Source organism: Megalobrama amblycephala, linkage group LG8, assembly GCF_018812025.1.
Source record: "Megalobrama amblycephala isolate DHTTF-2021 linkage group LG8, ASM1881202v1, whole genome shotgun sequence".
Taxonomy (NCBI): Eukaryota; Metazoa; Chordata; class Actinopteri; order Cypriniformes; family Xenocyprididae; genus Megalobrama; species Megalobrama amblycephala.
In genome coordinates this window covers 22,118,815-22,145,785 of record NC_063051.1, presented here as the reverse complement: position 1 = coordinate 22,145,785, position 26,971 = coordinate 22,118,815, and the positions used below count along the sequence as shown (strand labels likewise).

The following is a 26,971-nucleotide window of genomic DNA, read 5'->3' as shown; positions in this document are numbered from 1 at the left end:
ACCATTTACATGACAAATTACAATACGAGTGTTTGTGTTGCTATTGCAGGCCCTGCAGGTTATGATACAAATACTCTTGCAACATCTAGTTTAAAATGAAAAATTGCCATGTCATGTAGCAAGGCTGAGATGATCGTGCAAAACTGTATACATAATTTTCTCTCTATAAAAGGCTAAAAACACCTTTTTTTTTACGAGTTCTACAGTGGTAACACAAATTTTAATCCAACATACCTCTAAATAATTGTTTTCTCTTCATTCCCCAGTAAAACTAGCTAATGTTTTGATCTTCTCTCCCACCAGACCTTTGCTTAATTTGGCTCATGCAGATACTTATTTCATTTCTTAATTATCCTCATTTATGTGTTTACACTTTCTCCTCCATCATTTATTTCTCTGTTCATCCCACACATTTTGTACATCAATTTTCTTTCATTCCCTCCACACGTCACACTTGTCAAGTCAAGTCAAATCAGTTTTATTTGTGAAAGTGCTTTTCCTTATTGTTTCAGAGCCTCTTTTACTGAAAGCTGTGGTTTAATCAACATAAAGTTGTGTAGGAACCAACAGAATTGTCACTTTTATGACATTTCAGACCAGCCTGAGGATATTTCAAGCCAGTTTGGTGTTCAATTATATTTAAGTGGCACCATTGGTGCTTTTCATGCGTCTGCAGTTGACGATAAAAAAATATATTTCTCTCTCAGGCTAGATGTTTTATTTGTGGTATAAAAGTATATCTCGCCTCCTCTTTCAGGGTGGATCGGTTTAACAGCATTTGATGAAGTGTATTGTTTTTGTAACCACAGATATTGTCTGATGATGCCCCTGTAAAAAGGAAATGACACATACCTGATATTATTCCTGCAGATAATAACCAAAATCCTGTTACTGCACTGGGTGGGGGAGATAATGTGATTATAGCAGCAGATTGCTTTGGAATGAACAGTGCTCTCGATTAATACATGTTTACACGTTCGGTGTATGAAGATAGCACGCAGGTAAGATCTGAGCTGTTGACTCAAGGTTGCAGGTTTTATCTCAAAGAACTGGACAGTTAAAGAGATCACAACCGTGCTCTTGAATAAAGTACTTAACTACAATTCGCTCACTGAAATGAGTGTATTTTGCTTTTTTATAAAGAACTAAGCTGAAATAGATTAACATGTTCAGAAGAGAGCATGAGCCAGAAGCGCCATCTATCTTAAAGCTTTGCTCTGCCCTTGTGACTTACATTAGATGCCTTTTAATCGTAACTTTTTTTCATGTTGCCACCTTCCAAGCAGAGCTACCATCCAAAAAAAAAAAAAAAAAAGGAAAAACTGGAACACATATAACAATGGTTTGCTCTCGGGAGAAATGTAAACAGTGATTTTTACACAAAAGCAAAGCGCTTGTTACTCAAGGCAGAAAAATAGCAAGTCAAAAGAATTGCTGATGGAAACGTGGAGATTGCGGCATTTGAAAGGCCTTTTTTTGTGGTGCACTGTGGCGCTGAAGTGCAGCGCATTGTAGGATCCCTACTGAGTGGTTACTGTGTTCCACCGAGACTTCCTCATCAATATGCATAGAGAAGTACGGATGTCTGCGTTGAAGAATTAGATGTCATGCAGCAAAAGCCTTGCTTTTAAATCTGCTGTAATCACAGCAGAAAGCATTGTAGCCCGAATCGGGGCTGTATTCACACCATTATGAATGTGTGTGTCAGCGTGTAACATACATTATATAGTTCTGTGGGAGATGAGGATGTAGATGCATCACCCAAGAAAGGCCTCCCATTGGAATAAATGCCAATGGTGGATATCTTATGATTATGACTTGAAATGTTAAGCTTGAACATATTTAATTATATGATACTCTGACCAACAGCTATATAAATTTAATCCCATCACTATCTGCACTGCAACAAATGTAGACATAATAGCGCTTCTGTTTTGATATGCACATCACCATAATTAGAGGTTATAGGCACTGATGCACAAGTCAGTGTGGTGCATTTATATCGCATGTTACCGTAAGGTCTGTATTCTCAGCTGCATTTGCATCTCTTTTCACACTGTTCTATATAAGTATGATGCTTTTTGAAAGCCGCCCACACATATGGTCACATGGCACACATGACTTGACAGACTGTCATCAGAATACAGTAATGAGACTCTTTTCCAACATCTGGTTTGGTCACAGCCATGAAGAATGATTGACAGCACTTGGTTGAAATATGGAAATAATAACAGGGTTAGAACAAGGGGCGGGACTGCAGGAGACGCTGAGAACTAAATACTGAAAGAGATGTCGAAAATGCTCTCATGGCATCTGTTTATCATGGGACTGAATTACAGCGCCTGCATTTAAACTGTAACTGGTGCTGTTGCCTTTTTATACAGTTTGCTTGAAGCAAAAAGCTTGTGGAGAGTTACGAATAATTTGGATTAATAGAAGCAGTAAAATTTTTTTTATTTTTTTTAGGGAGAACTTCTCCGTTTCATATACCAGCGAAGTTGCACAGCGGATGCTAAAATTGGAAGCATGTGCACAGGAGGATCTTATTATTTCACTTACATCCTTTTATTGTTAATTTGGTGATACTTTGTTCCTCTGAAGTACTAAAACACTCATTACCATGCAGAGAACATTTTTATGTGAATACATTACACTTCTCACTTACAGACAATTAGTAGATTATTCTCACAAAGAATCATCGTACTTTTCTCCCCTGTCTATGTTGACAAGATCTCTCCGGAGTCCTAAATAGTTTTTGTGGCCTCAAGGAAACAGAATTTCCTGGTAATTGCCTCTCTATGTGTCTCTTTCTCTGTGTGTATGCACTCTTCAATTAAATGAACAGTTGTTTTGGTGAGTTTGTCTGAGTGGAGGTGAAGGTGACTAAGTGTTTACTAATGTGTCTTTGTCCTTTCTGTTTGAATCTGTCTGCTGTGTGTGTTTAGGAGTGTTTGTGGGGCCGAAGCCATGCTGATCTTCAGTGCCGGGTGGTGGAGTGTGGTCTTGCACCAGAGCCTGTGCTGCTGAAGGCTTGTGCTGCTCCCCCATGGCTCTATGGGAGCTGCTGCTGCTGACTTTCAGCCTCCGCTGCTGGCTGACAAGCTCTGTCAGTTTAGCTGAAGAAGGCCCTGCAGGCCCCCTGGACTGGCTTCTCTCTGACAAGGGCCCCTTTCACCACTCACAAGAATACACTGAATTTGTGGAGCGCAATCGTCAGGGATTTTCCACGAGATACAAGATCTACAGGTTAGTTATAATTGAATTGAAGCCTGTATGATATAGGTTTTACGTATGTTTTGATCATGATGCACTTTCTGACCCGATATACAGTAGTACGTATACTATATATTAATTTAAACCCTGTGAATGTATCAATCTAGCCACATTTAGAAGCTGTGACTATTATCAGAATGACCACACAGTATTTTTATAGAACTCTGTTTCCCAGAATGCATTATGTGTGTTGAATTTTTGTTGAATTGAAACAAGTAGTAGCCTAATTTCCTCTTCTGTCATTTTAATTCAATTTCCTGTAGGGTGTAGACAATTCAATTCAAATTCCAACTCATGAATTGGGAGGGAGGCTTTGTTCCGAACTCTTTTACTCAGTGCTGAAATCAGAACATGTGAATAACTTAAGCCAAACAATCATTTGAAAGGATAATGGAAATTTAAATGACAGCACAGAATTATCTATATAAAGTAAATAGACATATCATATTTTGATAAAAATTTGATATTATTGCCAGCATGTAACATATTTTGCTCTGAAGTTCTGTATATTTTCTGTTGCTATATAACTGATTATTTCTCTGAGTTTATGAAGAATAAATGAATGGGTTTGCTGTAAAATAAAAATATTTAGTCAATACATGAATAATCTGGCAATGAAAACACTACACATCAAAAGGTTGGGGTCAGTATTTTTTTTTTTTTTTTTTTGCAACGATGCAAAAGAATAATTTTCAAATAAACACTGCTCTTTTGAACTTTTTATTCATGAAAGAATCCTGAAAATATCTATCATGGTTTCCATAAAAATATTAAGCAGCACAGCTATTTTCAACATTGATAACAATAAGAAATGTTACTTGCAAATCAGCATATTAGAATGATTTCTGAAGGATCATGTGACATTGAGACTTATTTCAAACAAAATCTTATCGACCCCAAACCTTTGAACGGTAGTGTATTCTAAAAGCCTTAGATTTGCTGAAGTGAACTTGATAGCAGTAACACTATATAAATAAAATATGTTGAATTGCCTTTCTGGTCCATTAGAAGGTGAGCAGACATTCCAGCTCTTAAATTACTGGTGAGTTCTCATACATCATGTCCATCATTGCAGGGACAGTTATCGAATATTCATCTGTTCTCAGAAGCCACAGTTGACATCTTCTAATTTGTGAGAGCTATTTCATGGATGCTCTGATTGGCCCTTCATCAAAACATAGGAGTTTTTTTAGTCTGTTGGCTAAACCTGGTGCATCAGAGGCTCTGTGCACCCTCTGCAAGATTAATAGTCTTATCATGTGGCCAACTGATTAGTGGGCTCTTAATTCTTATTACTCTGCATTATCACCTGTTCCCTTGAGATGGCTACTGACGGCAGCAAGGCTGTGTTAGGCGAAGATTACAACCACTCCTTGATTAAATAAGCGTGTTATAACAAAATACTAATTGAAAAGGTGCAGCTTTCACATGCATGCCAGAGTTTAAGTACAACATTTAAATATAGTCCTTTCCCATTAAATAGAGAGACTATTTAAGCTCTTAATTGCAACTAGGGCAATGTTTCAATAATTTATTATATTATATTATATTATATTATATTATATTATATTATATTATATTACTTATGATTTCAAAATGTATTCCAGCTTATATAGGACCATAAATAATGCATATAAATGCAGCTTTTCTATTATGACATACAGGTGCTGGTCATATAATTAGAATATCATCAAAAAGTTGATTTATTTAACTAATTCCACTCAAAAAGTGAAACTTGTATATTATATTCATTCATTACACACAGACTGATATATTTCAAATGTTTATTTCTTTTCATTTTGATGATTATAACTCACAACTAAGGAAAATCCCAAATTCAGTATCTCAGAAAATTAGAATATTACTTAAGACCAATACAAAGAAAGGCTTTTTAGAAATCTTGGCCAACTGAAAAGTATGAACATGAAAAGTATGAGCATGTACAGCACTCAATACTTAGTTGGGGCTCCTTTTGCCTGAATTACTGCAGCAATGCAGCGTGGCATGGAGTCGATCAGTCTGTGGCACTGCTCAGGTGTTATGAGAGCCCAGGTTGCTTTGATAGTGGCCTTCAGCTCTTCTGCATTGTTGGGTCTGGCATATCGCATCTTCCTCTTCACAATACCCCATAGATTTTCTATGGGGTTAAGGTCAGGCGAGTTTGCTGGCCAATTACGAACAGGGATACCATGGTCCTTAAACCAGGTACTGATAGCTTTGGCACTGTGTGCAGGTGCCAAGTCCTGTTGGAAAATGAAATCTGCATTTCCATAAAGTTGGTCAGCAGCAGGAAGCATAAATTGCTCTAAAACGTCCTGGTATATGGCTGGGTTGACCTTGGACCTCAGAAAACACAGTGGACCAACACCAGCAGATGACATGGCAACCCAAACCATCACTGACAGTGGAAACTTTACACTAGACCTCAAGCAACGTGCATTGTGTGCCTCTCCTCTCTTCCTCCAGACTCTGGGACCCTGATTTCCAAAGGAAATGCAAAATTTACTTTCATCAGAGAACATAACTTTGGACCACTCAGCAGCAGTCCAGTCCTTTTTGTCTTTAGCCACTTCTGATGCTGTCTGTTGTTCAAGAGTGGCTTGACACAAGGAATGCGAAAGCTGAAACCCTTGTCTTGCATACGTCTGTGCGTAGTGGTTCTTGAAGCACTGACTCCAGCTGCAGTCCACTCTTTGTGAATCTCCCCCACATTTTTGAATGGGTTTTGTTTCACAATCCTCTCCAGAGTGCGGTTATCCCTATTGCTTGAATCTTTTCCTTCCCTTCGCCTCTCTATTAATGTGCTTGGACACAGAGCTCTGTGAACAGTCATCCTCTTTTGCAATGACCTTTTGTGTCTTGCCCTCCTTGTGCAAGGTGTCAATGGTCGTCTTTTGGACAACTGTCAAGTCAGCAGTCTTCCCCATGATTGTGTAGCCTACAGAACTAGACTGAGAGACCATTTAAAGGCCTTTGCAGGTGTTTTGAGTTAATTAGCTGATTAGAGTGTGGCACCAGGTGTCTTCAATATTGAACCTTTTCACAATATTCTAATTTTCTGAGATACTGAATTTGGGATTTTCCTTAGTTGTCAGTTATAATCATCAAAATTAAAAGAAATAAACATTTGAAATATATCAGTCTGTATGTAATGAATGAATATAATATACAAGTTTCACTTTTTGAATGGAATTAGTGAAAGAAATCAACTTTTTGATGATATTCTAATTATATGACCAGCACCTGTACTTTTTTTTGGCTCAAGAAAATGATTGTGCATTTCAGTCCCATTCACATCCTTCCAATCATGCACTGGGCCATGAATAATTACAGTTGGATTGTTTGACAGTTTGCCACTTTTATTCACACAGTTGTTGTTTATCTTGTTGTCATGTTTAGTTATTTGTTGTCTTGTGATGTCAAGATGAGTTTGTTTCTTTACTCAAAAAGATTAGTTTGTTGATAATCACTCTAGTCGTGCTTCATGTACCAAGCGTTTTATGAGGGCTTCATGTTTCATAACTGTTCATTCGATGTTATCTTGTGATTTAGCATAATCAGACTACACAATATTTTTGCGATAGTCACTGTGTCTGAAAGCTTGCCATGTTTGAAAGCTGTGTACAGAAGAGCTTCTGTGCTCCTATTGGTCAATGTCATATATGTGATGGAACCCATTGTAGAGAACTGAAAATTTAAACATGCTAGTCTTTCTTTCGGGATGTTGTGAAGTGCCTCAGATTGGGCGTCAGTTGTTGTCCAGTATGACAAACTATGCACGATAAAATGATCGATTCTTGCGTCTCGACGCTCATTGTCGTTTACAAATCATCCTACGTCAGACAGATTGTGCCAAAATCATTTAAAAAAAAAAAACATAAATGAAAACCATGGGATTACCATATTAAGCAATTTAAAACCATGTAAATTAAGGAAAAATAATCTCAATATATGACAACATTTTCAGTACAGTGAATATGTCTACTTGTATTAATAGTTAATGTTAAGTAAATGAATTAAGCTATATTAAAAAAAATAGCCATGCAAATTGTTGACAGTTGAGAGGTTGTTTGATTAAAATATCTTTAACACAGATCTTATACCATATACCGGTATGTTTGTAAAGTAATTCATAAGCTAATCTATAGTTATGTTGATTTGGATATCAATTGCTTGTTCTTTGGAGTGTGAGACTTGTGCACAGATAATGTGTGGAGATGATGAATGCGACATAGCTTAGTGTCTATAAAAGTCTCATATGTTTGTGACATCCATATATCAGATCGCATCTTTTAATGCTAATGCATATTCTCTGTAATATGTTGCAGAGCCTGGAGCATTTTATTCAAACAGTCTCTTTTTCAGTGCATTTTCTTTCTGATAACAACATGTGCATGTAGCAGACCTAGAGAGATTAAAAGTGGCAATATTATATTGGAGATAGCTTTTCCTCCTTCAAGCATAGCTTTGTTGCGTTGCTCAATTCAAATAATCCGCAATGACAGGTAGAAGATGAATTACCAGAAGTGCTTCTCCTACTTACATTGGTGTGTAACACTGTCGTCCGGTAATGAAAGTGCACCATCTCATCCCTCCTTCAATTTTCCACGTTCGTCTTGATTGAATTTGAAAGAATTTTAATGAGTTCTTTGTTGGAAATAGCTCATTTTTATTTGGGAGATTTCACTTTGTAGAATATTGGGAAAATGCCATGTCATAACATTCAAAGACGGGGTCCAAATATACCACCTGCTTTACTGAACCACTTCCACAGGATGGTTTCCAGAGATGCTGGTGTGCACACAGACTAAGGCTATTCTCTCTCTCACACACAATCTTAATAATGTAAGTGGGAAAATCATTTTGAAATTGCTTGTAAAAGGTCATTTCATAAAATGCTATTTCTTTTCATGATGACAGCTGCCCTTATTTAAAGTTTTCACTTTTTTTGGTCCACTTCCTTCTATATGATATTCAAATCATCTTTTTAATACTTATCTTAAAGGCAGAGATAAAAGCTTATGACATAAGCCTCGAGTACTTTTTGTTCTTTGACAAAAAGCTGAGAAACAAAGCACAGAAAGCAAAGTCGGTTTCAGTGCTGTTGTGAAGACTAATGATGACTACCGTCGTAATGAGCATTTCATATAGCACAGCAGAAGTCCCATAGAGTGCTTCCTAGAGAAGCCTTTAAACTGTTCTCACACATAGCCTTACCTGATAAGACAATCCAAGCTTATCGTGCTCAGCGGTGACGGGAAAGAGAATGACAGGGAGGATTTTCCGTCTTTACTTTCCTCTTTCTGGGCACCTTTGAACTCCTGAAGGCTAGCTCATCAGAGTTCCCAAAGAACTGTCCAGTTTGAAAAGTGGCTTATCATGGAACCATGTGAAAGTGAGAGAGATCTCCGAAATTCAAGCAAGCAGTCATCATCCCAATTGCTGGTATAGCACATGCCAAATGCAATATTACCATGTTTTACAGCAGCTGAGGGCGTAGCTTATGAAATTACCGAAAATTATATTCTGACATAAATCCAACAACAGCTTCGGCCATACATTAATAATGTGTGTTTTTGTGACATAATTTTGACATAATTCTATCACTTTTGCCCCTTATGAATTGCAAAACAGCAGATGGAATTAAGGGCGTTTGCTGGAATGAATCAATCAAACATCTGGGTCGGGAGGCCTCTGTCATTACTCCTGATTTAATGTGATAGATCCCCTTTCAGAAGGCCACCCCAGCTCCATCCATCACCTGTGCATGAGGTTACTCACTATTTCTCAGCTAACTGAGAGGACAGGCTCTTATAGAAGTGAGGCGGGTAGTGATTGGAGGGTGTTTTGAGATACATTGAGTGTGAGATTGTGCCAATGCCTTGTAGAGGCATCTTCCTATTTTAGCGTATGCATAAGAGCTTAAAAATAAGAACCGGGGGTTGAAAGAATTCTAGAGAGAAAAGGCTTGAATACTTAATTGCCTGTAACTGCATGAATTAAATTTGTTATTTTTGTATGCATTGTGAGGTGCTGCTGGTGAGACAAAGAAGAGCATTAGTCTTGACCTGTCACTTAAGAAACAAAATAGTTTCTGTCAGGGCTAATTAAAAACATTTATTTTTTTTAATTGCTTCATCAGCTACTCATCTTGCAATAAATGGCACAAATGCTTTTAGTATTTTGCTCTAAGGAAGATCCATTGGTCTACTAGGCTATGTTTACGTCAACTACCCGGTTCCAGTTTATTAGCCCACATACCATTTTTCAAACAACAATTTATGTCTACTTTAAAAGGTGACTTGGTGCTCTAATGTATGTCTTTGCATTAATGTCTCGCTACAAGATATACAGCTACAGCTGAGTTAAAGGCCTTTTTGTTTTCATTGTGAGCAGTTTGAATTTAATCATTTGGCTTAAATAAAATTGTGCTAAGAACTAATTTAGCATATGAAATGTAAAAAACAAGCTAAATGTTCTAAAAACAAGCCTGGCCTGCTGTATCCTTTCATACTTTCCATTCAAAGACATTTTAATCATGTATTTCACAGACTTAGAACAAATATGACTTAATATTTAGACTTAGATGCATCAGCAGTTAATTTGATTCAGATTGACTCCTATAAATAGTAGGGAAGCCCTGAACCGCATGGTGGGAGGAAAAAAAAAGTAAACTTATGGTGGGGAAGAAAAAAAAAAAAGAAAACTTCTCGTTATTTCGACATAAGTCATTATTTCGAGATATTAAGTCGTTATTTCAACATAATAACTTATTATTTTGACATATTAACACGTTATTGTATATCAAGTTTAATGAAAGACACGTGCAATTCCACATCTTCAGTGGCACAACTGTAGTGTGTTGGCTCGCAATCCCAGCTTTTACTACGATCGCCGCGGTTTAGAATCCACCTTTTGCTGAGCTCGCTCTTCTCTATTTTCCCATCATATATCACATCAGAAAGGCATTTATTTTCAATAAAAATGTTGAAATAACGAGTTATTATGTCGCAATAACGAGTTATGTCGAAATAACGAGATATTATATCAAAATAAGTTGTCAAAATAACGACTTAATGTGTTTAAATAATGACTTAATATCTCGAAATAACGACTTATTATGTTGTAATAATGACTTATTATGTCGAAATAATAACTTAATATCTTGAAATAACAACTTATTATGTCGAAATAATGAGATATGTTTTCTTTTTTTTCCCTCCCCACCATAAGTTTTCTTTTTTCTTTTTCTTTTTTTTACCATGCGGTTCAGGGGCCTCATTTATACAACTTTGCGTAGATTTCATCCTAAAAGTGTCTCAAATCCTTTTATAAATCCCAGTCAACGTAAGATTGTGCGTATGTGCATCTCCACCCTGTCTCCTCCCCAAAATCACCATATATGGAGCTTATGACGCCTAGTTTTACGATGCATAACCTCATCTGCATATCATTTCCATACATATTCCCATCTACATGACACCATGGTTAACGCCATCAAAGGTACAAGACAATGGAAAATATTAGTAATGGACTATAAACGGCATTTGTGCCACACATTATATTGATAAAGATCATCCAATATCCCCTTTATGTTTTAGAATAAATATATCAAAATATATTTATATATCAAAATTGTATAAAATACAAGGTTTTAGAATAGAGCTGATTCATTCATTTCCACTGGCCAAATAGTATTTTAATAGTTTTAAACAATTCGAATTAAATGTATGCAGTTTTGCTGATAAGGTGAACATATCTTTTAGGAAGTTTATAGGCTATTTTTAGTGGAAACAGATACTTATTTATTGCAGTGTAATCGTCTGTCTCGGTGCGTCACTGACAAAGTATTTTAAAAAGAAAACATGCAAATCTTACCATTTTCCTCATATTATATCCTTCAAATGGTAGTAGTTTGAAGATCCTTCACATGACATCAACACCTCCTGCAGCTGCGGTTGTACAGTAAGATCACTGGAACTATTCAAACTGGTCAACGGACCGTTCTACCACCGAATCCAGCAGTGTCTTCCATAATATTGAAGTTAAGTGTGCGTCACTGATCATCGTTCTCGCTAAAATATTTTGTCATAACATCTGCAGTGTAGTTTAAAGTAAGCACATCTACTATCTCAATTCATGTCACTTTTGTTTAACTTCTGCGTATTGTAATTTCAGTGCTTATCGGCAGTAGTGAAAGTGTAATATTAATGTAAATGTTTATCAAATGCAAACTTGTTTCCACGCGAGTTTAAATAATTATTTTATTCATTTAAACTGTTATTGTGAACATACACTGTATTTATGATTATGACTCATAATGAGGATTTAAAGTGGTTTTCCTTCATCTGTCGTCAGTCCCTCAGCTCACCATCAGTGTCGCCAAACTGCTCTGTCTCCAAAATGTTTGTACGCATAGGTCAGAGTTTGCGTGGAAGTGCGCAAATTTTCCCATCAAATTTGTTTTTATAAATCACAACTTATGCGTCGGAACTGGCGTACGCACTTTCATGGCCTGTTTTGTGCGTACACACGCTTTATAAATGAGGCCCCAGGGTTTCCATAAAATAGCATTCCTATAGATTTAGAAACATTTTGTTTTTCATGTATATGATATATTGAGTCAGTTATGTCATGTGGTGCTCTGGAGGAAACCTAGGAGCGGCAAAAATTACAAAAATGCACGAGTCACCAAAGCCTGGGGTATTGTTTGTCTGTCTTTTGCCTTGAAGGATTTCAGAGCTTTGTTGTGGTATTTTTTTCCACCATTTAACTTTTTTTCTGCTCCCCACTTTTATGAAAGGTATTGGTTGTCACCACAGGGCAGGCTTCTATGAGTCTTTCTGTCATGGCAGATTTCTGTCACGAAGTGTTTATTGAGCATAGCACCTGTCAGCTGCACATTCGGAGGCGACGCCCAGCGCATGGTATTCATCCCCCAAATGAAACATACTCTGAGAACCTGAGGCTAGAGATGGAGCTTGGCAGGAGCACTGGTTGCCCTGCAGGCCTCCTTCTATCATGTCCAAAACAGTCGAGAAATGTTAATGAAAACAGATCATTTAGGGACAGGCCTGTTTACTGTCTCTGTTTTTCTCATGCAGGGAATTTGGCCGGTGGAAAGTGAATAACTTGGCTGTAGAGCGACGGGATTTCCTGAACTCCCCCTTGCCACTCACCCCGGAGTTTATAAGGAACATTCGACTCCTGGGACGCAGGCCCACTGCCCAGCTAATTACTGACAACCTGATCAAGAAATATGGGACCCATTTTCTACTGTCAGCCACACTAGGAGGTAGAAATATATATTTATTGTGACACATCCTCCTGGTGGTTTAGCACAATGGTCATAATACCTATTGTGATCGAGCTTGAAAACCAACTGCTGTTTTTTTCTTCTTCGTTTTTTTTCTAAAAGACAGATAGATCTCATGCATATTTACATCTCAATTTCCACTCTAATCATGCCAAGGAAAAATCACTTGTGACATGCTTTGCTACCTACTGCCTTATAGTCTATTACTTATTCCACTGTGTTTGGAAGGGGAGGCAGGTGTAAACAGATGGCATCATGTCCAGAATGGGTTACCTTTCTGAAATCCACACACATTATTTTGCTCAGTTCTCAAACTTGCAAAAGCCTCTGCTTACAAGTTGCTTCACGTAATGCAACAGTATTGCCTGTACACAACTGATGTGGCCTTCACTGCTCTGGAAAACAAGCAATATTGTGTAAGGTTAGAGCATGAAAATGGAGATGCAAGTCCTGGTTTTGCAGCAGAGATTTGCCTGGAATACAAACTGCCCGAGAGAATCACAGAGCATATACAGTATAAGCATAAAATCACACTGACCTGCTTTATCTTATAGGGCTGGGAATTTATACAAATTTCCTGATTAAATTCTGCTTTACAAGTTCTCAATTTGATTTTGATCTATTTATAGAAGTAATAATGTCCATTCTGCTTACATTAGCGGCTAATGCTGATATTGATTATAATACTGATATTAATTATAAAAGACTGTTTCAGGCATATTCAAATCGGATATGTCCGTGATTGGCTAAAATGATCAACGTACGGGAGCATTTGAAAGCACACGGAAATGTTTGAATTTGAAAGCTTTTTGAAAGCAGGTGTTTATCAGCAGACTGCACCTGTATCTGTTTAAGCGTTCGGTGAAGAGCGTCATTGATGTCTATTTACAACATGTTTTTGAAGTGCTGATCATTGTAGCCAATCACAGACATATCTGATGAGTGCGTGAACACAATTGCCAATCAGAGGTGTTCACGAATCTGCTCAACAGCGCTGAAAGTGTCACATTTTTAAAATTTCAGTACCAACTTGGTATCGCGGTCTGTACTTTTGACAACACTACATAAAGTTTGCATCAGAATCCTTAATACATTCTGTAGGTGCACAACATTATGGAAGCTTGTTTCCACCACTGAATAAAAAATTTAAAAAAGTAACTGCAACTTTTTATTTTTCAGAATTGCGAATTTTTATTTTTCAGAATTCAGAATTTTCAGACTTTTTTTTCAGAATTGCATGATATAAACTCACAATTGCGAGTTATAAAGTCAGAATTGTGAGGAAATAAACACAATTACTAGTTGAAAAATCAGAATTGCGTAATATAAACTCGAAATTACGAAATTATAAAGTCAGAATTGTCAGACAAAAGTCTCTTTTTTCCCATAGAATTGGACTTTATAACTTGTAATTCCGAGTTAATAGCTCATAAATCTAAGAAGATAAACTCCCAATTGAGAGAAAAAAGTCATAATTGCGTGAAAAAAGTCATAATTGTGATATATAAACTTGCAATTGCAAGAAAAAATTCATAATTTCTTACTATATATATAATTTCTTCATATATATATATATATAGTTTATATATCGCAATTCTGACATTATAACGCACAATTGCACATTTATATCTTGCAGTTCTTAGAAAAAAAGTCAGAATTGTGAGATAAAAAGTCGCAGTTATCTTTTCAAACAAGCTTCTATACAACATCGATCAATTCTTACTGTAAAACATTTCTATATCAATAAGCATGGTCTCTTCCATTTCAGGAGAGGAGGCTCTGACTATATTTGTGGACAAGAGGAAGTTGAGTAAGAAAGCAGAGGCGAGTGACTACACAAGTAACAGCACGGCTGTGACTCTGGAGGCCCTGCACCAGCTGGCTGCCTCCTATTTCATAGACAGAGAGAGTACTCTGCGAAAACTGCATCACATCCAGATTGCCTCCACTGCCATCAAGGTATGTCATTAGTCAAGTCAGAGCCCACAGCTTCGTTCTTTCAACTCCTCAAGAATAATAATGTTCAGTGTAACAACGTGATTTTTTTTTTTTTTTTTTTTTTTTTTTTTACTATCCCTGTTGCCATGATCCTGCTATGAAAAGTGTCATATGCTAAGAGTGGGTATCCAGAGATGTCCATTCACTGCTGTATATGACAGGTTCTGCAATGTGAGAAAGCAAAACTAGCTCTGGTTGTACAGGTTGTTCAAGAATGAGATTTATATATGGCCTAAGATGCTGAGTATGGGGTTGTTTATGTGTTGTTTCAGTGTTGCAGTAAGTATGAGAGTTATAAAGTCCATGAAGTCTCAATAGTTACAGCCAGAAAAAGTAATATATTTTCATTTGTAATATATTTCTCTTTATAATGTCTTGATATCATGTTTGCCATATGCCATGACTTACTTTTTAAATATATATTAAGATAATAATAATTCTCACAGGTCAGAACAAACTAATTTAATATCCAAAGAAAGCTTTATGCTTCATAATGGTCATAATTACACTTTATATTTTCACTGTTACACTTTTGCTGACAGCCCTTTAAATTGGCCACACAAAGCTCTACAAATCCCCCAAACAGACATTTACTCTGTCACAGCAACACACAGTTTGACACATATATTCCAGACCACACTTTGATGATCCCCCCCATCCCATTATATATAACAGCGCTTTCCCTCGGCACACAACTGCTGCAGTGCTTAGATGGTTTTATTACAGTTGGGAGGGCAGATCTCAGGTGTCAAGGCTGTGTTTGTCTATTGCTGGTGAGAAAAGCAAAAGAGCGCTGTGAGTGACGGAAGCAGCCTGCCAGGCAGGACGGTGCAGCTCCAACAGTGCAAGAGAATGAATCGCAGAAGCAGCAGGGGCCTCTGACACACACATCATTTCCACAGGGCGTTGACCCATGTCTACATTTCACGGGACAGACTGAGGCAAACGTTCCTCCATATGAATACCAGATTAAACAGAGCTGGAGTACAGAATGAGGTTTCTAGCTCCCCCCACTGGGCACTGTGGTGGGGAAATTTTGCTATTTCCTTTCATAGGAAAAGCCTATTAGCGTGGCGGTGTACTGGGACTGTGAGAGGAAACACAGGAGCGAAGCTCTTTACAAAGTCAGGCTTTATCCCACCTTTGTGGTTCTGCTCAGGTTGTTTGTCTAATGCATGAAAACTCGAGCCATTCTGCAATCGGCGGGGATCATTTTGCTCATGATTTGACAATTTCTTCAAACCAGATCAGCTCTAAGCCAAGCCAAAATTGAATTTACAGCTACAATACCTGCTTAAACACACACCGCATCAGAATTGTAACCGCAGGCATACGCCAACTCTTTTGCAGGGAATTTACTGTTGTGTACTGTTATAGGTAACATTTTTTGAAGCAAAACCATCCAGTCCAGCTAACAGGGACTTTGGCTAATGTTCTGACAAACATTCTTCTAGTAACTGAGATAGAATGTTCGTTCAGAGTTATCTGGTCTTTAATAACATTCTCAAAATTTTAACATAAAAACATTATCTATACACCCTTCGTGGAATGCTTTTTTCCTTGTAACATTTTAGTTGGACGTACATCTTTTTTTTTAGTCAATACTTGTTTTAGAATGTTCAGATAATATTCAAAAGTACAATTTCCATAATCTTTGAAGAATGAATAAATGGAATGTTCCATTATTGTTTGCATCCAGGAAAAACTTTTTTAAAACATTTAAAAATGTGGACATTTTGAATGTTCATAAGAACATTCAGAAATAACATTTTCATAACTTAATGTGAATGTTAGCAAAATGTTCTTTAGAACATATTTTATTAGCTGGGATGCTACTCTCAGTTGACATGCCTCATTCTGTCCAGTTCATTGAGACTTCATTTTCCCAGTCTGTTTATGTGTTTGAACAGCATATTGTTCATTCAGCCAAGTGGTCTCTTCCTGTCTTAGTGAGCAGTTCATAACCAAAGTAAACTGCATTGAGGACCAAACTTTTTACACAGGTCAAAACTCTGGCTGTGCAATACCATCCATAGAAAATCAGGATATGTAGTCTAGTCTAGTGATGTTTTCAAAACGAAATGCTGAAGCTGTGGTATTTGTCCATCTGTGAAATTGGAGAAAAAAAAATAACAGAACCTATAAGCAAAACTTGGTGGCTTATACCTCCTGTCAGAATATTGTTGCAAGGCTATAACTGAGATATTTGACTGATTCTTAATAGCTGATTGCTATGCTGCGTGAGAATCAACAGCAGACTGTTGATGTTTCACATTAAGCCAGAACAGCAGAGGATCACGCAAGTCCAGGTGGCCTATAATTTGCCATTACAAGGTATTTTGTGACATGCAAAGTATTTGCTTTGAATAACAGCTGTTATCTGTAAAGGAAATCTAATATCATGCTCCACTTGTTCATCAATCAGTACCCTATTACCATATGGCACATCATATGGTGCATTAAATAATAAAGCATATAGATGTATCATCTGATTGCATCAGGTATGGTCATTATAAAAAAAAAATCAATTGCTGCTGAGCTAAGCTTAGTGCTTTATTGCAGTTCAAGCTTTTATTCAAGTCATGGATTCAAGCCATATGTTCTGTGGTAACTAGGGATAGGTCAAGATGGTGGAGTAGTTGTGTGTGTGTGCATATATATATATAATGCATATTTATTTATTGTTAATTAATTAATTTAGTCAAATTCACTACATTTGCATTCATATTTGATCAAAAGTACAGTAAAAATGCAATATTAAAGGTCAAGAGTGTGTCTGTAAAAAACACACCAAAAATCGAACACCCATATAGTACAAATCTGCTTGCTGCATAGTTCCCTGTTACCGACGCTGGACTCTTCAGTGGGTTTGTGATGGAGTGGCAGAAGACAACCTTGTCTTACCTTATCTAACTGTCAGCCTGGAAAAGATATCTTCTGACAGGCTGAATCGAAAGAGATCACTGAATTGATGAAGGTTCACTGGCACCATAAGAGAGAAAAGTGTGAATCAATTATGCGTGCTTCTGCGTGTCATGAGAAGAGAAGGATGACTAGAAAAGAGAAGGAAAAAATCGAGTGTGATCTCTTATTGCAAATGCAGATAATAGTGGGGCTAGCTTGCAGTAAAGGTCAATTGAGATGCCTGAGTCAATATGGCTACACAGAGTCTGACCATCGTTAAGTACCCTCTGCTAAGGTTAGATAATATTCTGCATTGTAGAGAGAAATGGACTTCTGTTTTCTGTGTGGGTGTGAAAGAATCTCTGAATAGGGAAGCTAATCAATTAAACATTTCATAACGGAAAAGAGGGGGAAAAAACATTGCTCAACAGCTTGCTTGGCTCTCTCAATAAGATGAGAAGAACAGTAAGTGATTATCTGTGAGAAGACCACCACTGCATGCGCATTATCACCATGTCTGAGACAAGTGACTCAGCAAGCGCAGGAAGTTCTTATAATGCATCTGTTCATAGCCAGGCTGCTTATTATCCCTTTTAACAAGGAATACAGGGGGAAGGAGTTTATTACACACTGTTTTCCATGTAAAATACCATAGTACAATAACAATAGGGTGAAACTGATAACTCTGTGGACTGAATTTTGTTTCCCAGGTAACTGAAACAAGGACTGGCCCTCTCGGCTGCAGTAACTATGACAACCTTGATTCTGTCAGTTCTGTGCTGGTTCAGAGTCCCGAGAACAAAGTCCATTTGCAAGGTATAACAATTTATTCAAATCGAGTATGTCAAGTTTTGATACTGTGATAGACATATTTTTTATGCAAAACACAAAAGGCTCAAAAGCTAGGGAGCTCCTGTCAAATTCTTGCTCTTGACAGGACAAATCATAGTCTAAAATACCTGATTTTGCTCATAACTCCATTTTGACATTGTGTACAGTATGCATATATCAGGCAAAATCTTTGGAATGTCAAAAGTACTTGTTAAGAAGTCTTCTGCTCACCAAGGCTGCATTTATTTGATTAAAAAAAATACAGTAAAAACAGTAATATTGTGAAATATTTTTATAATTCAAAATGACTGTTTTCTAGTTTAATATATTTTAAAATGTAATTTATTCCTGTAATCAAAGCTGAATTTTCAGTGTAATTACACCAGTCTTCAGTGTCACATGATCCTTCAGAAATCATTATAATATGCTGATTTGCTGCTCAAGAAACATTTCTTATTATTATCAATCTTGAAAACTGTTTTGTAATTTTTTTTTCAGAGTTCTTTGATGAATAGACAGTTCAAAAGAACAGTATTTATCTGAAATATAAAACAGTAAAATTATAAAAAATATTTCACAATATTGCTGTTTTTGTTGTATTTTCGATCAAATAAATGCAGCCATGGTAAGCAGAGTAGACTTCTTTTAAAAAAAAAACTTACCAATCTAAAACTTTTGAACGGTAGTGTATGTATGTGTGCACTTGGTGGTGACCACATGACCCTCTTTATCAAAGCACTTAACTCAGGTGACCCAGTATTCTCATAACAATCTTTCTTTTCTCTGTATATGAAGGCTTGCAGGTCATTTTGCCAGATTATCTCAGAGACACTTTCGTCCAAGCAGCTCTTAGTTACATTGCCTGCAATGGAGAGGGAACATTTGTCTGTCGAGACAATGACTGCTGGTGCAAGTGTGACCCCAAGTTCCCAGAGTGCAACTGCCCCTACATGGATATTCAGGCCATGGAGGAAAGCCTTTTGCGAATCTCTGAATCATGGGCTCTTACCTACAAAGAGTTTGAAGATTCAGGTGAGAGATTAAATTCAGTCAAGTTTCATTTGAATACTTGTACTTTTTATGTTTTAAAAATGTTTTGCTAACATTCTCATTATGTTATGAAAGCGGTATTTCTAAATGTTCTCTGAATGTTGAAAACGCCCAGTTTTTTTTAAACATATTTTTTTCTTGGCTATATGAGAATTAAGGGAACATTTCATTTTATGCATGGACTGCACAGTCTTTGACCTAAAGCAATGCATTTTTATTAATTGTAGCATGTTATAGCATATTTTGAAATGTTATTATATAATTATAATTATTTATTATAGTATTTTATATAATTATGTCATTTACTCCTGTTCGATCATTGATTATGTTTAATTAATTTAACAAACTTAACTAATACTTTCAATAAAGTGTCATTTCGTTGTACTTTTTCCACTTTGCTCTATAGGCCAGACTGATGAAACATGAACTTTCAGTAAATCTTGACATTCCCCACACAATGCCCTTCAGAGACTGTGTAGGATTAGAAAAAAGATCCTGCTCAACATATTGCCTTACAGTATGTTGAGCAGGATTAATCACCCATAAAATGCTTTATTGCCCGTCCAGCATCTTTCATCAAGCATATGAATGAGAGCACTTAGCATAATGTTTAGGTACTGTATTACTGCCTGTCGAGGTCACCCCACAGTGACCATTAATGCTTGAGCAAAATTAAAATGCATGGATTTTTTTCTTTCACACTGTCATCTTTTTTCCGACTTCCCAAAATATCCCTGAGTTCAATTACTTTCAAAGTTTATGTTATTAGAACTATCAGGAAGTGCCAGGTATACATACTTTCTCGGGTATCGTAAATGTGTCCTTCTGTTAGGGGCATCAAAGGCATGCAGCGTTCTGCCCCATCAGCTAAAATGAAATGCTCTGAAGGAACTGCTCAAAAAATGTCTCTTCAGTGAAATGATTTCTTCTTATTGTCAAGCAGAGTGAAGTATAAAGGCAGCGCATCCAGGCATTTACCCATTGTTCAGTCAAGTTTACATGACAACACTCCTATATCTGAAAGAACTTACCCTTTCTTCAACAGATGAGTTCAAAACATTTCTGATGAGGCTGCCGCAGAATTTCTTCCTCAACTCCTCAATGATCCAGCATTTGTGGTCGCTGGATGGTGTGTTTCAGCGGCGCTATGAGCAGCTGGAAAGCAGCATGAAAACTCTCTTCAGGCGGGCCCAGCGAGTGGTTTACAAGCTCTTCAGCCTCAGCAAGAGGTGCCAAAAGCAGCCCCACATCAACTTACCGCGTGAAAGGTGAACACAACAGACTCATTATCTCCTCATTGTTGCGATGATAAATACACTGATACTTAATTCCGAAATGGAATAATGTCCCCATTTACTGTATCAAGAGAGGAAACTCTCCACATAGTGTTTATCATCATTATTGCTTGTGTTCTTGAGTGGCCCGCATTTCAGACTCCATGGGCTGCCGAAAGGAATGTTTGTCAGCATGCTTCAGAGTGAAAAGGAGCACGAGTGTTCCTGTCTCTGAGGAGACAACTTTGTGTTTACCCACAATCAATAAGACTAGAGTTAGTATAGTGGTTCTCAGCTGGTTTTGCTTCAGGGCCTACATTGGAAACTTCACACCAACATAGTTCACACCAACAATATGCAAGTGAACTACAAATGTAGTCTGTAGTATTGTCTTTTACAGTGTGTTTGTTCTTGGTGTGGAAGTTTAAGGGCAGCTAGTCTATGTTGGCATCTGCCTAATTTGTCTGGATGTACAGCCTCTGACATCAACAAAAGATATAGGAAGTGTTTTGTCTTTCCTTTCAAAGTATTTACTAGGCTATCCTATTATTGTGCTATCCTATACACAATTATATCCAGCAAACATTGGTCCAATGGCAACGTCGTGTCCCTGGCCAAAAATAGTCACATAGGACGGCATAAATCAGTAGAAATATGTAACATGCATTCAGATACATTTGTACATGTCTACAATTCTCTGGGGTTGCATGTATAATTGTTACTTTGACTTTTAGCTATGTGTAGTTCAATATATAATAATTCATTAATTCATTAATAAGATAACATCAAAAACGTCCGTTCAAATTTCATTTTGAAACAATTCTTCAACCATGATGGGACGTGTCGGAGGTAGGGAGGGATATGGTTAATTAAAAAAAAATAAAATAAAATAAAAACATTAAAGGGATAGTGCACGTCATGCAGCCATGCAGAGAAGACAAACGCCAATGTCAAACATTTGGTAACACTTTATTTTACAGCGCCGTAGTTACTACATGTACTTACTATAGTAATAACAATAAATTATGCATAATTACAAGTAACTAACCCCAAACCAAACCCGAACCCTAACTGTAACTCTATAGTGAGTACATGTAGTTAAAGGTGCTAAAGAGGATGTTTTGTTTTATACATTTTTGCAATATTACTTGAAACTGTCTTTACTAACTGATAAAAGACTATTTATTAGGTGGACTGAAAGTAATAATATTAATATACATCATCTGTGCACGAGGTAGGGCCTTAAAAACATCAGCCAATCGTTTACGCGATCATCGCGTAAACGATTGGCCCTCTGGCTTGTCAATCACTGCCGTGACGTTCCTTGTGAGAGACGTGTGCGGATTGGCCCTCTGGCTTGTCAATCACTGCCGTGACGTTCCTTTTGAGAGATGAGCGCGGCTGCGCTCTCCAGTAACTTTCCACACTCTACAGGCGCCGTATGCAATGTTTTTGTCAGGAGACAGGAGTAACAACTGCAGATTATGAGTTACCTGCGGTGAGTCCGACATAATGAATCCAAAAAACACGACACAGTGAATGCCGGTGGTAAACACTCGTGTTCCAATACGAGTGTTTACGAGTTTTGGGAGGCGTTCCTTTGAAATGTGTTGTGAAGGAGGGGGGTTGTTCTTACGCATGCGCTCATTTCAAAAACTCAGTAACAGTCTTTGGATTCTCAGTCAACGAAAAAATCCTCTCTATCATCTTTAATTACAGCACTGTAAAATACAGTGTAACCAAACATATCGTCAAATAATATTTTTCTCTAAACCCTACCGTATAACCCCAGAACAACTGGATTTATGCATCACATGGGATCATTCTGTGATACGTTGGCATTTTTTTTTTAAATGTGTGATGCTCGCCATTATTCACTGCCACTTTATGGATGAGCGTGAGCTTTAAAAAAAAAAAAAAAAAATCCCCTTTTGTGGTCCATAAAAGAAAGAAGGGCATACTACATTAGGACAGCACCAGGGTGAATAAATGATGACTTAATTTTCATTTTAGGGTAACACTAACTACAATAAGGTTTGTTAGTTAAACATTAGTTAATGTATTAATTAACATGAACTAACCATGAGCAATACATTTGCTACTGTATTTATTCATCTTTGTTAATGCTAGTTAATGAAAATACAGTTATTGATTTTTTGTTAATGTTAGTTCACAGTGCATTAACTAATGTTAACAAGATTTTAATAATGTATTAGTAAATGTTGAAATTAACATGAACAAAGATAAATACATGCTGTATAAGTGCAGTTCATTATTAGTTCATGTTAATTAATGTAGTTAACCTTACTGTAAAGTGTTACCCATTTTAGTGTGAACTATCCCTTACTACTTAAATAGTTTTCTGCGATTAATCACAAATTGCACCTAACAATGTAATTCATAAATAAATCCTGAATGTATTATTTACATGTTTATTACCCAAATTAATCTGAGCAATTATTTTATCATTTTAATGATTAATTTAAAATTATTTTATCATTATTTTATCATTTGTCAAAACGGACCTGTGACCCATTTTTGGCATGCACCAACCTGTGGTTTCGAGCAGTTTGCAAAAATAAAACATGAAACAATAGCAAGATGCTAAGTAACATTTTTGCCATTTTGGCACCTTTATTAAAAGGAACAATATATGCCTGTAGTTGTTTTTCTTTGTACCCACCAAAGTTGACTTTTTGTGGAACAGAATTATGTTTGTGCTAGTTTTAATCTTGTCATCTGCTGCTGTACCGGTTTCGGATACACGACAATTTAATCTCAACAATCAGCGTTTAGGCAGACTAACTGATATTTATCTTATCTTTCCTAAAATATAGGCCACAGTCGTATTGGCTGAACTACTTCCAGTCTTTACTCTACTGCTCTGAGAACAACCAGCTAGGCTTCTTCTCAGAAGAGCTGCACACCTGCATTTGTGCATATGACCACAGTTCCTGCCAGGTACCTACACCGTGCTCTGTGGGTGAAGGTGCCGCCTGCGCTGCTTGTGCTAGTGACAACCACACTCGCTGCGGCAGTTGCAACATCGGCTACATGTTAATTCAAGGGTCCTGTCGACCAATGGTGGCAGATTCCACAGAAAACTACCTGGGCTTTGAGACTGATCTTCAAGATCTGGAGCTACGCTACCTCCTACAGAGAGCCGATCGACGCTTGGAGGTCCATGCTATCTTCATCAGCAATGATATGCGTCTGAATAGCTGGTTCGATCCTACATGGAGGAAGAGGATGCTGCTTACGCTAAAGAGTAACAAATACAAATCCAACCTAGTCCATATGCTCTTAGGCATTTCCCTGCAAATTTGCCTTACTAAAAACAGCACTCTGGAGCCTGCGCTCACTCTCTTCATCAATCCCTTCGGAGGAAGCCATTCAGAGAGCTGGTTGATTCCTGTGAACGAGAACAGTTTTCCTGACTGGAAGTCTGCTAAGCTGGACCTTCCATTAGAGTGCTTTAACTGGACCTTGACTTTGGGCAACAAGTGGAAGACCTTCTTTGAGACGATCCATATTTACCTGAGGAGCCGTATCAAAACTCCAGGAGCCGGGGTCAATGAGAGCATTTACCTGGAGCCCTTGGAAATGGCCGACCCTACTAGAAATCTGGGATATATGAAGATCAACAGCATTCAAGTGTTCGGTTACAGTATGCATTTCGACCCGGAAGCAATCCGGGATTTGATCCTGCAGCTGGACTACCCATACACGCAGGGCTCTCAGGACTCGGCCTTACTCCAGCTGCTGGAGATCCGAGATCGGGTCAACCGACTATCTCCACCGGGCCAGCAACCTCTGGACCTGTTCTCCTGCTTATTACGCCACCGTCTCAAACTAACAGCAAATGAGGTGGTGCGCATTCATGCCTCACTCCAGTCCTTTAATTCCCGTCTCCCCAATTCTCTGGATTATGAGACCACTAAACTCTGTAGCTAACGGCTAAAGCATCATAGCAGACAGCAATAGAACAACTGTAAAAACGCAGAGTAGACTGTTAAAGTCAAAGCTGCAATGACTTTCAGTATTAAAGACACTTTTGGACACTGACGAAAGATTTTTTGTGACTTAACGTTCACTGGTAGATCATCTTGCTCAAAAGAACAGATTCATTTTTATTGTATAGTATACTGAGATCAAAGAGGAGGTTTGAAAAATATATAAAGTGTTTGTTTGTAATTTTTATATGTTTTTTTTCTTTTGCTTCAGTGACAGTGCACTTTCCTTGGAAAGAATACAGTGATGTCAGTCAATTTTGTAGATAAATTGTTATTAAAACATTATGGTTGTAATTGAGTAACGGTTGCATTATTTATCAGCATATTTTTATTGCTATGTGACAGTTTAGTTTATTGGAAAATGAAACACATTTTATATTTGCAATTGAGTGCACTTAATGAGGAATTAAATACATTGAACATGATATACAACTTTGATAAAATAATAATGAGACAGATTTATTAACGTAATTATGCTTGTTAGGTTCATGTTCATTATTTTTATTCAAATTTCATTGGAAGAGAGTGTAGTTTTCTTTTATTTTAAGCATTACAGCTTTTTTGTTGTTTTTGTTTTTTTATTCATTATAGAAACAAAGTCCTATACATTAGCAGTACATAGGAGTATGATTTCCACATTTTTCATGCTGATTTTACATGTCCCCTATATTATAGAGCTATATCCCCTCTATATATGATCAATCTGAACCACACTGACACAGTTATCAAAAAGTTCAATAAAAGACTAGTGCTGTGTCCGAAATCGAATACTCTCCTATATAGTATGCAAAAAACAGTACGGCAAAAGATGTATGTACATAGTATGCACATTGTATTCGAAAAGCACCCGAATGTCCTATAGTTCCGCCAAGATTCTGGAGTGTGCATCATAGCAGTGAAACGACGCAACTGATGCTGGTAGGTCATGTGACAGCAACAATATGGCGGATGTAGTACGTCTGAAAATCATTCATACTACCCATATTCATACTACATAATACATACATTTGAACGGTCATAAGGCAAATTCAAATGTAGTACCTACTCAGACAGTATGTAATTTCGGATACAGCAAAGGTGTAGGTATATGTTGTTGCTTTTTTGTTAGTTTTTTGCAGTTAGGGTCATTATTGAAGGCATGGAGCTTGGTTTAAAAAATATAAACCCGTCTGTGAATATAATATTCCTAAATTTTGAATGGAGCCACATACTGTATTTGCAGTGTTTGGGGCTGTATGTTTTTATTGATATTCTGGATTTCCCTGAACCTTATTTTTACTATTTGGAAGTCTGGGTTTGTATTCATATCTTTTCATATATATATATATATATATATATATATTTGTTTGTTTGTTTTGTTTAATTCATGTCTTTTCATATCGTTCATAGTTGAAAACTGGCTTACATTTACCATACTTTGTTATATCAGAACTTTTCTCAAATCAGTTTCTCTGAACCATAAGATATTTATGATTACAAATGAGCCTTATATTGGAATGTAAAAGTGATGCCAAAATGGTGCAAAGATTGTGGAATCCAGTGTGCCTTTGTGAATACACAGCTTTGCTTCAGTATATTTAATGTTTTTTTTGTTTTTTGTTTTTTTGTTTTTTTGTGCTGTTCATACTTGTCAGAAATGGAAATTAATGTTTTGTTTTTTTTCAGTTCAGTTATTGCTTATTTTTTCTTGCATTACAGTACATTTAGACAGTGTGAATGCTAATTAGTTAGAATCAACACATGATGACAGATTACTTTAATGCCAACAAAAAAGTGTCAGTCACCTCTTCATTATCTGTGTTTGCACCTTTTAACTAGAATTAGCACAATAAATAAAATGAGCCTTACCTAACTCTCTTAGCTACATTCTTTAACAAAATCTACGTATTCTTTTGCAGAATAATAAAGAAAATGTTTCAAGATGCACACACAAAAAAAAAAAAACCCCAACAGAATATGAATTACAGACAAAGGAAAGTTTTGTATTTGCAATGACCAGAACGGCTTTCAACCAGGATCAGATCACAAAGACAGCATTTCTTTGTGAGGGATTTTAACTTTTAAATTGAGAATTGCCAGTAAAGGGCTGAAGGGCAGATACTTTTCCAGGGGAGTTCTTGGTTTTCTCATTCAAGGAATATTCTCAATGAGGCTGTTTTACATCTGTAGAAAATCTACCTGAGATTTACACTGTTTGCATAATGTAAAGGTCAAAGGATTGTACACCAAAGGAAATTGCATGTGCCGTTTGAAAAGAAGCTGCGCATAATAAGATCTTAGAGGCACTCTGTAAAATCCAAAAGAGCAAATGC

General features: G+C 37.0%; 1 protein-coding gene across 1 annotated transcript in view; it reads left to right on the top strand.

Annotated features, from left to right (window-relative positions):
* brinp3a.2 (bone morphogenetic protein/retinoic acid inducible neural-specific 3a, tandem duplicate 2) overlaps positions 1-24,957 on the top strand; it is a 37,446-nt gene extending 12,489 nt beyond the window's left edge. Inside the window, exons 2-8 of the mRNA XM_048200072.1 lie at positions 2,946-3,246; positions 12,378-12,568; positions 14,358-14,548; positions 18,202-18,307; positions 19,118-19,354; positions 20,418-20,640; positions 23,484-24,957. Of these exons, the coding sequence (XP_048056029.1) occupies positions 3,047-3,246; positions 12,378-12,568; positions 14,358-14,548; positions 18,202-18,307; positions 19,118-19,354; positions 20,418-20,640; positions 23,484-24,600 (2,265 nt within the window). The 5' untranslated portion in view covers positions 2,946-3,046 and the 3' untranslated portion in view covers positions 24,601-24,957. The remainder of the gene's footprint in view (positions 1-2,945; positions 3,247-12,377; positions 12,569-14,357; positions 14,549-18,201; positions 18,308-19,117; positions 19,355-20,417; positions 20,641-23,483) is intronic.
* The last annotated feature ends 2,014 nt before the right edge of the window (positions 24,958-26,971 follow it).